The 12,238-nt window shown below is 47.5% G+C and overlaps 2 protein-coding genes across 7 annotated transcripts; both read left to right on the forward strand.

Annotated features, from left to right (window-relative positions):
* Window positions 1–1,179: 1,179 nt before the first annotated feature.
* LOC140594572 (uncharacterized) lies at window positions 1,180–8,056 on the forward strand. 6 transcript variants are annotated; one of them, XR_011995520.1, is made up of 3 exons: window positions 1,180–1,427; window positions 2,594–2,860; window positions 6,019–8,056. XR_011995520.1 is itself a non-coding variant. In XM_072728168.1 (2 exons), exons 1-2 carry the CDS (start codon window positions 2,225–2,227, stop codon window positions 6,379–6,381), a joined length of 999 nt encoding a protein of 332 aa, XP_072584269.1. In that variant the 5' UTR covers window positions 2,133–2,224; the 3' UTR covers window positions 6,382–8,056. The 6 variants fall into 6 exon arrangements, 2 of the variants coding, with proteins under 2 accessions (XP_072584269.1, XP_072584270.1); XR_011995521.1 differs by having other exon boundaries at window positions 1,188–1,427; window positions 2,594–2,777; XR_011995522.1 differs by having other exon boundaries at window positions 1,216–1,427; window positions 2,594–2,806.
* Window positions 8,057–10,393: 2,337 nt separating this feature from the next.
* Window positions 10,394–11,904, forward strand: LOC112921943 (interferon alpha-1/2-like). Its single transcript, XM_072732012.1, has one exon. The coding sequence runs from the start codon at window positions 10,939–10,941 to the stop codon at window positions 11,623–11,625; it is 687 nt and encodes a 228-aa protein (XP_072588113.1). The 5' UTR covers window positions 10,394–10,938; the 3' UTR covers window positions 11,626–11,904.
* Window positions 11,905–12,238: the final 334 nt, after the last annotated feature.

Genomic DNA, 12,238 nt, shown 5'->3' on the forward strand with positions numbered 1-12,238 from the left:
GGACCATGCCCTGAGCCAAGGCAGATACTCAAGCCACCCAGGTGTTCCTCACTTGTAATATTTGCAATATTTTCCATCTCTAAAAGTTCCTATCATTTTTATTTGTGTCTTCCATTTTTTTCCTTCACTGTTCCTTGAGGAATAAAGTCACCTTAATTATCAAACTCAAGGAGATGTTGTTCTTTGTCTCAGCATAATGGACAGTTTTCCTGTTTCTGCCAGGAGCATATGTTCAAGCCTTCTTCATACAGTGTGACTAAAACTGCACTACTTTCCTTTTTAAAATCCAATCTTACATCAAATCTGTATTCCATCAAGATTTGATTTTCATCTATCATATGACATGAGAGCTGACACTGATCTCTGCCTGCGGGGGGCAGGTAATCATTGTGGAATTTTTTCTGGACAGCTATTCCCACCATTTGAACATCGGATACATCCTTTATTCTAAACCTGTCACTGATAACCATTTTGGGCATGTGTTTTACCAACTCAGTTACCTTATTTTCTCTTTCTTACACTGCATTTTCTGTTGTTACGACATGCAGCTAAATTTTTTTACATAGAGATTGATATGCCCAGAGTTGTCCATTGATTCCTTTCTTCCTAACAAAATTGAGTTTCGATCTTTAGGTAGGCCAATGACTTCAGAAAAAAAATGATAAGCTCTTAGACATTAATAAATAATGAATTTGCTGGGATCCCTGGGTGGCGCAGCGGTTTGGCGCCTGCCTTTGGTCCAGGGCACGATCCTGGAGACCCGGGATCGAATCCCACATCAGGCTCCCGGTGCATGGAGCCTGCTTCTCCCTCTGCCTGTGTCTCTGCCTCTCTCTCTCTCTCTCTGTGTGTGACTATCATAAATAAATAAAAATTTAAAAAAAAATAAATAATGAATTTGCAACGAATATAATGGCCAAGGACACTTCCTCATAAGATGAAAAAATGAAAGTGAGTCAGAAACTGAAGAAACCCCACACCCCCGCCCCCGTGAGTGGGACCAGGCCTAACCCAGAGGCAGCCCATCCAGGCGCCTCCCATGAATTCAAGCAACAAAAACATTCTGTTTTTCCGAGATAAGAAAACTATCCCCCCACTCGCCCTGACTGGAAAAGTCCCTGAACATGGTCGTGTTGACCTTCAAAGAAATCAATCATGTCATAACCCGAATGCTATGCTACTCCCGCGGTTTTTTGCCTTTAAAAGATGCCTGTAATTGCTAATCGGGGCTCTGCCACCTCTGAGGCAGAGAGCCCGTTTGCGCAAACGTCCAATAAACCCTCTTGCTTGTTGCATCTGCCTGTCTGGGATCTGAGTCTCTGGGGCGTCCACCGGGACACGTTGGCACCCGTGAGCCAGGGTCCAACATTTGGGGGCTCGTCCGGGATCCGAGACGCCCCCAGGCTCAATCCTAAAACAGGAAGGAGGTAAGACCGAGCTCGCTAAATGTCATATTTGTCTCGTCCATTTGTCTGACTGGCCGGGTCTGTATTGTGCCGGGTCTGTATTGTGCCTGCAGGACTCTGTATTCTGTATTTGGACCAGCGGGGGAGGCAGACGTGCCCTGAGACCCCTGGTCCCCCTCCGGAGTCGGACTCCGGAGTGGTCTGGAAGAGGAACAGAGCCCCGGCACTCCCTCCTCTTCGGGGAGGGTCATTGTTCGTGACCGCTCCCATCTGAATCTGCCACGCCAGTCCTGTCATTCGTGTGCGTCTGTTTGTTCTGTGTCTTTCTGGTCCCGCTCTGGAGTCTGACTCTGGAGTGGTCTGGAAGAGGGAGGGAGCCCGGCACTCCCTCCTCTTCAGAGAGGGTCATTGTTCCCGACGCTCCCATCTGAATCCGCCGTGCCGGTCCTGTCATCTGTGTGCGTCTGTCTGTTCTGTGTCTTTCTCTCTGTCCTCTTCCTCTCCGCTCACCTCTTTTCTACACCCATGGGACAGACTGTAACCACCCCTTTAAGCCTCGCTCTAGATCACTGGAAAGAAGTCACCGGCCAGGCACACAACCTTTCGGTCGAAGTCAAAAGACAAAAATGGGTCACCTTCTGCTCCTCAGAGTGGCCGACTCTCAACGTCGGGTGGCCCAGGAACGGAACTTTTAACATTGGTGTTATCTTGCAGGTGAAGGCCCCGGTCTTTCAGCCAGGACCCAATGGGCACCTCGATCAGGTGCCGTACATCATAGTTTGGGAGGATCTCGCTAAAAACCCACCCCCCTGGATAAAATGCTTCACCCCTTCTCAGGGGGGACCGGGCCGAGACCCCCACCCCCTCCCTGCATCACTCCCCTTATTCCCCGCCCTACCTCTCCCTCCGCTCCCTCAGCTCCGTCCCCCGACTCTACTGGGGTAAAGAGGCGACCCCTCGCTTTACCCCCGCTCTCCAGTCGCCTCCGCTTTCGACGAGAGCGCGAGGGGGAGTCGGAAGACGTCCGGACCTCCCGGGCACTTCCCCTCCGATCAGTAGGTGGCCAGATGCAATACTGGCCGTTCTCTGCCTCTGACCTTTACAACTGGAAAACTCATAATCCCACTTTCTCCCAAGACCCCCAGGCGCTAACCGGGTTAATTGAGTCAATTCTGTTGACCCACCAGCCGACCTGGGATGCCTGCCAACAGCTCCTGCAGACTCTCCTCACCACGGAGGAGAGACAGCACGTCTACCTTGAAGCATGGAAAAGCGTCCCATGGGTGGATGGGAGGCCAACCCAGCTGCCTGATGGAATTGAGGATGTTTTCCCCTTGGTTCGCCTGACCTGGGACTGCGACACTGCTGCTGGTAGGGAGCGGCTCCATCTCTATCGCCAGGTACTCCTAGCGGGTCTCAAAGGGGCAGGGCGATGCCCCACCAATTTGGCAAAGGTACGTGCTAGAGTGCAGGGGAAAGGTGAGACGCCGGCAGGTTTTTCTGGAAAGATTAATGGAAGGCTACCGTATGTACACCCCCTTTGACCCCTTGGCCAAAGATCGGCAACCAGATGTAATCATGTCCTTCATCGGACAATCGGCCTCGGGTATTTGTAATAAGTTACAATGGTAGGAGGGACTTCAGGGATACACCTTACAGGACTTAAAAAGAGATAAAGAAAAAGCAATAAAGAACTGACTGGGATACTGGCCACCATAGTACAGGGCTCAGGGCAGAGTAAGTCAGGACAGAGTAAGGACCTGGGAGACAAAAGAAAACCACGGGTTGAACGAGACCAGTGTGCCTACTGCAAGGAAAAAGGACATTGGGTTAAAGATTGTCCAAAGAAGGGCCAAATGCAGGGACCTAAAAAGAAGCCCATTGCCTTTCTGTCCCTAAAAGATAAAGATTAGGAGTGTCAGGGCCAGGAGCCCCCCCCCCCTTGAGCCTCGGATAACCCTTAAAGTGAGGGGCCAGCCAGTGACCTTCTTGGTTGATACGAGAGCTCAACATTCAGTTTTAACTGAGGCAAAAGGACCCTTGAGCTCTAAAATGTCTTGGGTTCAGGGAGCAACTGGAGGCAAGTTATATCGATGGACAACCGAACGGAAGGTCCACCTGAGCACTGGGCAAGTAACACATTCCTTCCTACTAGTCCCAGAATGCCCCTACCCCCTACTAGGCAGAGACCTTCTTTCAAAAGTAGAGGCCCAGATCTATTTTCATCAGAAAGGGGCCACCATTACTGGCGCAGAAGGGCAGCCCCTCCAGGTATTGACCTTGCGCCTAGAGGATAAACACCGGCTGCACGAGGACTCTCCACTGTCCATGCAGCCCCTAAATTCTGAATGGCTCACTAACTACCCTCAGGCCTGGGTGGAAACGGCCGGAATGGAACTAGCTGTTAACCAGCCACCCATAATGATAAACCTAAAATCCTTGGCCACCCCTATATCGATCCGGCAATATTCAATGAGCAAAGAGGCCAAAGAGGGCATTCGGCCACACATACAGAGACTATTACAATTGGGCATCTTAATACCTTGTCAGTCGCCCTGGAACACTCCTCTGTTGCCCTTAAAAAAACCCGGCACAGGAGATTAGCAGCCGGTACAAGACTTAGGGGAAGTTAACTGAAGGGCGGAGGACATACACCCCACGGTGCCGAATCCCTACAACTTACTCAGCACCTTGCCCCCGAGCCACGTCTGGTATACGGTTTTAGATCTAAAAGATGCATTCTTTTGCATAAGATTAAGCTCTCAAAGCCAGCCTATTTTTGCTTTTGAATGGAGAGATCCTGAGATGGGATTCTCAGGACAACTCACTTGGACAAGGCTGCCACAGGGATTCAAAAACTCCCCCACCTTGTTCGACGAAGCCTTGCACCAGGATTTGGCAGACTTCCGAGTTGACCATCCAGACCTCATCCTCCTGCAGTACGTGGATGATTTGCTTCTGGCGGCTAAGACAGAACAGGATTGTGTAAAAGGTACGGGGGCCCTGCTCGAGAGACTGGGAGAACTGGGATATAGGGCCTCTGCCAAAAAGGCCCAAATAGGCCAGAGACGAGTGACCTATCTGGGATATCTCCTGGAAGGAGGCCAGAGGTGGCTGACGGAGGGCCGCAAAAAGGCTGTAGCCCTGATCCCTGCACCCACTGACGCTAGAGGGCTACGAGAGTTCCTTGGCAGTGCCAGGTTCTGCCGCCTCTGGATACCCGGGTTTGCAGAGCTGGCGGCTCCCCTATATCCTCTCACGAAATCCAACACCCCCTACCACTGGGGAAAGGGGCAACAATTGGCTTTTGACAAAATAAAAAGGGCCTAATTGACCGCCCCTGCCCTGAGCCTCCCAGATGTAACCAAGCCATTTGCGCTATATGCTGATGAATGCCGAGGAATAGCCAAAGGGGTCCTAACTCAGAAACTGGGACCCTGAAAAAGGCCTGTGGCATACTTTTCAAAAAATTAGACAGCGTGGCTGCAGGATGGCCCCCATGTCTCTGAATAATAGCGGCTGTGGCAGTCCTGGTAAAAGACTCAGATAAGTTGGCCTTCGGCCAACCCCTCACTGTGGTGCCCCCCCCCCCGCCATAGAGACAGTCATCTGCCAGCCCCCAGATCAATGGCTCTCAAACGCTCGGGTCACCCATTATCAGGCCATGTTACTAAATTCCGAGCGGATACGGTTCAGAACGGCTACATCCCTAAACCCGGCCACCTTGCTTCCAGAAACCGAGTCCCCCTCCCTGATAATGCATGATTGCCACCAGATCCTAGCCGAGGTCCATGGCACCAGAGGGGACTTGACGGACCAGCCTATGCCAGATGCTGAAGCAACCTGGTACACAGATGGGAGTAGCTTTCTACGAAATGGTGAACGTAAAGCCGGGGCGGCCGTGGTAAATTAAAAAAAAAAACAAAACAAAACAAAAAAAAAACTGTCATCTGGGCCAGTGCCCTAGAGCCTGGAACTTCAGCTCAAAGGGCGGAGCTTATAGCCCTAACTCAGGCCCTAAAAAGACTAAGGACAAAAAGGTCAACATTTATACTGACAGCAGAAAATTGAGTATAATTCACTGTCCTGGGCATCAGCACGGCAACGACCCAGTAGCAGAGGGGAACAGGATGGCCGATGAAACAGCATGAGCCGCTGCACTAGGCCCACAGGAGGATGGACAGAAGCATCCCCCACCAGACGAGAAACTGCCCAGGTGGTTGTCAAGAAAATCCTAGAAGAAATTTTCCCCCGGTTTGGACTGCCCAAGGTAATAGGGTCGGACAACGGCCCTGCCTTCGTCTCCCAGGTAAGTCAGTTGGTGGCCAGATTACTGGGGATAAATTGGAAATTACATTGTGCATACAGACCCCAGAGCTCAGGACAGGTAGAAAGAATGAATAGAACAATTAAAGAGACCCTAACCAAACTGACATTGGAGACTGGCACTAGAGACTGGGTCCAACTCCTCCCCTTGGTCCTGTTCCAAGTGGGGAACGCTCCCGCGCGCCATGGACTAACTCCTTACGAGATTCTCTATGGAGGTCCCCCACCAGTAACGGACTTACTAGATTCTGTTATTAACCTTCTTGCTAACACTCCCGGTTTACAGGACAGGCTAAAGGCGCTCCAGATTATCCAGCACCAGATCTGGAAACCCCTGGCAGCTGTCTACCGCCCCGGAGATGCAACCGACCCACACCCGTTCCAGATCGGTGACTCCGTCCACGTCAGGAGACATCAGTCCAGGACCCTTGAGTCCCACTGGAAGGGCCCATACATTGTACTACTAACCACCCCAACCGCCCTAAAAGTAGACGGTATTGCTGCTTGGGTCCACGCCTCACACGTCAAGTGCGCCCCATCAATGAGCACCGCTGATGCCAGCCAGGACGGACTGGGCGAGCCACTCCAATGGAAGCTCCACCGTACCCAAAACCCGTTCAAGATAAGACTTTCAAAAATTGTTCAATGACAATTGTTATATTCCTACCTCTCCTAGCGCTTTTCATGCCCCCAAAAAGTTAACCTGGCAGGTATTAACGTCTGGGGGGGACAAGGTCAGGTCAATAACAAAAACTACTCCCATGGGAACCTGGTGGCCCAACCTATATCCTGACTTATGTAAATTAACCATAGGGGCCCCCAGCCCATGGGGCCTAGAGGGGTATTCCGACACCTCTAAAGCCCCCAACCGAGAAAGCCCCCCGGACGAAAAGGATTAGACCCCTGGGGAGGATGTGGGATGCCTAAGGAGGGCCATGTTACGCACCCTCCCCTTCTATGTCTGTCCCGAGTACCACAGAGATCGCAGGCTAAATCCCACCTGTGGAGGGGGGGAACACTGCCATTGTAAAAATTGGGGGTGCGAGACTACGGGAGACACAGGTTGGGAGGCCCGCCTCCTTCTGGGATTACATCACTGTCAAGGCTAACTATACTCACCCGGGGTTACCAGGAACTCTGCAATATTGCCGCCCTGATTTTAGGGACTGACTCTTACCTGGTGCCCCAGCAGGGAACCTGGTGGGCATGCAACAAAGGCCTCACCCCCTGTGTATCTGCTCAGGTCCTAAATGACTCTGAGGACTTCTGTGTTATGGTGCAGATTATGCCCAGGGTATTCTATCACCCTGCTGAAACTCTAAAAATCAATATGACAGACATCCCACCCGTTTTCAGCGCGAGCCTGTCTCCCTAACCCTAGCCGTTATGCTGGGACTAGGGGTCGCAACTGGGGTGGGTACTGGCGCAGCTGCTCTGATCCAGGGCTCACGACGTTATTTAGAACTCCAAGCAGTTGTAGATAAAGATCTACGGGCACTAGAGCAGTCCGTTTCTAAGTTAGAGCAATCCCTTACCTCACTTTCAGAAGTAGTACTTCAAAACAGGAGAGGCTTGGATTTACTATTCCTGAAAGAGGGAGGACTGTGTGCGGCCCTGGGAAAAGAATGCTGTTTCTATGCCGACCACTCTGGAGTCATCAGGGACTCCATGGCCAAACTCAGAGATAGGCTAAATAAAAAAACAAAGGGACTGGGAGGCCCAGCAGGGTTGATTTTAAGGCTGGTTTAACCAGTCTCCCTGCATGACCACCCTAATCTCTACCATTATGGGCCCTCTAGTTATCCTGCTCCTGCCGGTAACTTTTGGCCCCTGCATCCTCACCCGGCTGCTCCAGTTCATCCAAGAAAGATTGTCCATTACCCAAGCTCTGGTACTAACTCAACAATATTGGGCCCTTCAAACTGGAAGAAAAAAAAAATAAAAGTTCCCTAAGATTTTAAGGTTAAAATCAGTCCAAACAAAGAGGAGGGAATGAAGAAACCCCACACCCCCGCCCCCGTGAGTGGGACCAGGCCTAACCCAGAGGCAGCCCATCCAGGCGCCTCCCATGAATTCAAGCAACAAAAACATTCTGTTTTTCCGAGATAAGAAAACTATCCCCCCCCTCGCCCTGACTGGAAAAGTCCCTGAACATGGTCGTGTTGACCTTCAAAGAAATCAATCATGTCATAACCCGAATGCTATGCTACTCCGGTGGTTTTTTGCCTTTAAAAGATGCCTGTAATTGCTAATCGGGGCTCTGCCACCTCTGAGGCAGAGAGCCCGTTTGCGCAAACGTCCAATAAACCCTCTTGCTTGTTGCATCTGCCTGTCTGGGGTCTGAGTCTCTGGGGCGTCCACCGGGACACGTTGGCACCCGTGAGCCAGGGTCCAACAAAACTTTGTCTTTTCCAATATCTAAATGCCAAAATTAGGTGAAAATCCGTAAAAAGCAAAAGTATCCTCAAAAAAGATAGCAAGAAAGTATGTAAATTTGGGATTAAAATATGAGAGAATTTCAAAGTAAGAATTGAAAGAAATATATATGACATGTGATATAAGATGATGTACTGCATCTAGACTTTGCTAAGAAATCTAGATGTTTGACCCTGAATAATTCACTTAACCTCTTTGGACCTCAGTTTCTCAAATGTAGAGGAGGCTGGTAATGTTCCTTAAGTTGTGAGTATTAAATAATCTAGAACACTTAGCAGCACATAGCAGAGTATTTTCCACTGAATGAAACCTTAAGAGCTGGTGGCTATTTTATTATTTATTCATAAAGATCTAGAAGAGAATAGTGAACTTCTTCTAGCCTTCTCTGTTACTGACTGCAAAATGATGATAGTCTAAAAATCAGATTGGGAACCAATGCCTCATCAATTACATACAGAATAATATAAGAGGTATACATATATAGTATATGATATACATACACTCTATATTCTGATACTAGCTCATTTCTCCCATCCTCCCTGCTTTCCCAGATCCCATCCTTTCACTCCCATATCACAGTGTTTCCTCCCCCCCGACCCCCCAGTGTAGACACCCCCAGTGAGCTCTGCCCTCCTCACTCATTCCTCATTAACCTGTCCTGGCCATTCATGCAGCTGCTTCCTTTACCCTTGTGGTTTCTTGCTGGCAATTTTACTTCCAAGTACAAAAGCCACTAACGGAAACCAAGAGCTGTGCAAAAGTTCTAGGTTTTTGGAGACTGTCTTAGAAGAGGCCTTGTTCTCTTATTTTTCTCCTAGTGACAATTTTTGGACATGAGGGAATGTCCGTGCTGCAGTGATGTAACAATACAGTAGAAAAAAGGAACTAAAAAGCAGGATCCTTTTACTCTGTGACCTGTTAAAATATTTATGAAGGAAGAGAGCCATCTATCTGGCCTAGATGGAAAAAGTCAAGTCTGGAGACTTGACTTGTGCTCTACAGAAGCCTGTTTCCTGGCAGGAGATTTTCCTCCAGAGCAAAAAAGGCTAATTTCTGGAAAGAACGGACTCCAATTGGTAAAAAGCCAATTTCCTCAGCTTTTATACATTTAAAAAAAAAAATACTTTTCTTTTTTTTTTTAAAGACTTTTTTTTATGCATGAGAGACATAGCGAGAGAGAGGCAGAGACACAAGCAGAGGGAGAAGCAGGCTCCATGCAGGGAAGCCTGATGTGGGACTCGATCCTGGGTCTCCAGGATCAGGCCCTGGGCTGAAGGTGCTGCTAAACCACTGAGCTACCAGGGCTGCCCAAAACATACTTTTCTTAAAGAGCAGTTACCTTCAAAACAAAATTTAAGGAATATCAAGATTTTCACATGTTCCCTGGTTCTGTATATGCATAGTCTCTCCCATTATCAACCTTCCCCCCACCCCCCGCAGGTGGAATAATTTTCACAATTGCTTCCAAGCATGTAACAATTAATTCTTAGGGTGGTGAACTAATCTGAAATATTGCAATGATCTGTGGCATTCCAAAGCTTGACCCTGGAGAGGCCTAACGAAACCTTCTTCCTTAGTATTTAATGTCTCTAATTGGGTTTTCTTGGGTAGCACACGAGCATTGACATTGAATATTTGGAAGACACAAATTGCCTGCAAGATCAGTGTGACAAGCCTAGGAATAGCAGGAATACTTTAGGCTTGCAAGAATTTCTTTCCATCATTTCTTAGACCTCAAAATCTTCCTGGAGAGGTGATCTTTGCTTACTTGTGAGCTGCCATTGGCTGTCTTATAGATGATACTTGTCTGAGCCTTGATGTCATGCTGGCTTTGGCAAATAAAAACAAATAGATGATATTTTATGATTTAATTCTATTAAATTTATTCAACATATCAGTAATTATATAGTGCTAAACAGAAAAAAATATTCTGACATTATATACAAGAGTATCTAGCAGCAGGTGTAGTATATAGAATTAAACAGTTTAAATTATTAAAATTAATACAATTAATGAAAGTTAAAAATTATTTTGTAATATGAGGCAACAATAAACTTCAATTATCCTAAGGAATGTTAATTCTTTAATTTTTCACTGGCTTTTAGCAATTGGGAATAATTTTAAATGTTTAAATACACTGAAATCATTATTATGTCTTTTTAGAAATTGTTAATTTGCATATGCATCTTATCTATTTCAATTTGTATGAGTAAAGAAATGAGAAGTCACTCACAAAATTTAGTTACATACTTAAACATCAATAGCTGTAAAATTTAACTTTTAGATAAAAATCTTTAGTCATCCTCAACCCTGTATTAGGTAAACTTTACACTTTCTTTTTTACATATAAATCACAGGTATAAATACAACACATAATTATATGTACTATGTATCCATGCTATTAAGTATTCTAGGAATGTTCACTAAAAACATCCAGAAAGGGTTGCCTGAGTAGCTCAGTGGTTGAGCATCTATCTTTGGCTCAGGGCAAGATCCCAGGGTCCTGGGTTCGAGTCCCATTTGGGCTCCCTACACGGAGCCTTCTTCTCCCTCTGCCTATGTCTGTGTCTCTGTTTCTGTGTGTCTCTCCTGAATAAATAAATGAAAACTTTTAAAAAAATAAATTTTTAAAAACCACCCAAAAACACTCTGGAAGCAAGAGGCATCATGAAAAAAAAATATAAATGGAAGGGAACAGTACTCTAAACCCATGGAGAAAGTGCATAAGGGAAAGCAAAAAGAGAAGAGAAAGTAAGGGAGACGTTCAGAAATGGAAAACGCGTCTGTTGCCTACTTAAGCCCCACACACGAGGGAAGATGCTCAGAGAAGCTGGAGCCGCGGTTCCCACACTTGCCCAGCGCAGCCAGGCCCACAGCCCCTGCAGGATCCCCGATGGCCCTGCCCTGCTCCTTCTCGCTGGCCCTGGTGCTGCTCAGCTGCCACTCCCTGTGCTGTCTGGCTTGCGACCTGCCCGACGCCCACGGCCTGCGCAACTGGAGGGTCCTGACGCTCCTGGGACAGATGAGGAGACTCTCCGCCGGCTCCTGTGACCACGACACCAATGACTTTGCCTTCCCCAAGGAGCTGTTTGATGGCCAGCGGCTCCAGGAGGCGCAGGCCCTCTCTGTGGTCCACGTGATGACCCAGAAGGTCTTCCACCTCTTCTGCCCGGACACGTCCTCCGCTCCTTGGAACATGACTCTCCTGGAGGAACTGTGCTCGGGGCTCTCGGAGCAGCTGGATGACCTGGAGGCCTGTCCCCTGCAGGAGGCGGGGCTGGCCGAGACCCCCCTCATGCATGAGGACTCCACCCTGAGGACCTACTTCCAAAGGATCTCCCTCTACCTGCAAGACAAGAACCACAGCCCGTGTGCCTGGGAGATGGTCCGAGCAGAAATCGGGAGATCCTTCTTCTCCTTGACCATCTTGCAAGAAAGAATCAGGAGGAGGAAATGAGACCTGCCCGGTCCCCACGGAAATGATTCCTTCTGACAAATAATATCACACTTGCCCTGTTCTGCTCTCCTTTCTGCTGTAATGGTGACATGAACAAAATCAATTTGTCATGTGTTTTCAGAAAAATTAAGAGATATATCAACTCTAAAAGCACTAGTTGCTTGCAGATGTCTATTTTTCTATTTAAATATTTATTCATGTAAATTTTTATTTTTATATTTTTCATATAATATTATGTGCATCTTTACAAGGTGGCCAATAAAATAAAATTCTTCTTTATATTTAGTCAATTTATTGGGTTTTTTTTTCTTTATTGGGCTTTTCCTATGGGAAGTATTTTGAAGAGTACCACAAAATCTAATTGTGCATCTTGATTGAAAATCAGCCAGAAGAATGCACTGACCCACCATATTCCATTAACATCAGAAGTCCTCTAAGAAAAATAGTCCATTGTCCTTTAGAATATAGGACATGACACATACAGTTCCTAATGTCTGTATCTTTGGTTTTGTAGGAATAGAAACCTAAAAATAATCTCATCGTTAGTGTTATATTGAAAATGGGAGAAAAGTGAATTCTCTCACCTGATTCTATAATGGAGAATCTCAGGAAG

The sequence above is a fragment of the Vulpes vulpes genome, chromosome 12 (genome assembly GCF_048418805.1).
Source record: "Vulpes vulpes isolate BD-2025 chromosome 12, VulVul3, whole genome shotgun sequence".
In the NCBI taxonomy this organism is placed as follows: domain Eukaryota; kingdom Metazoa; phylum Chordata; class Mammalia; order Carnivora; family Canidae; genus Vulpes; species Vulpes vulpes.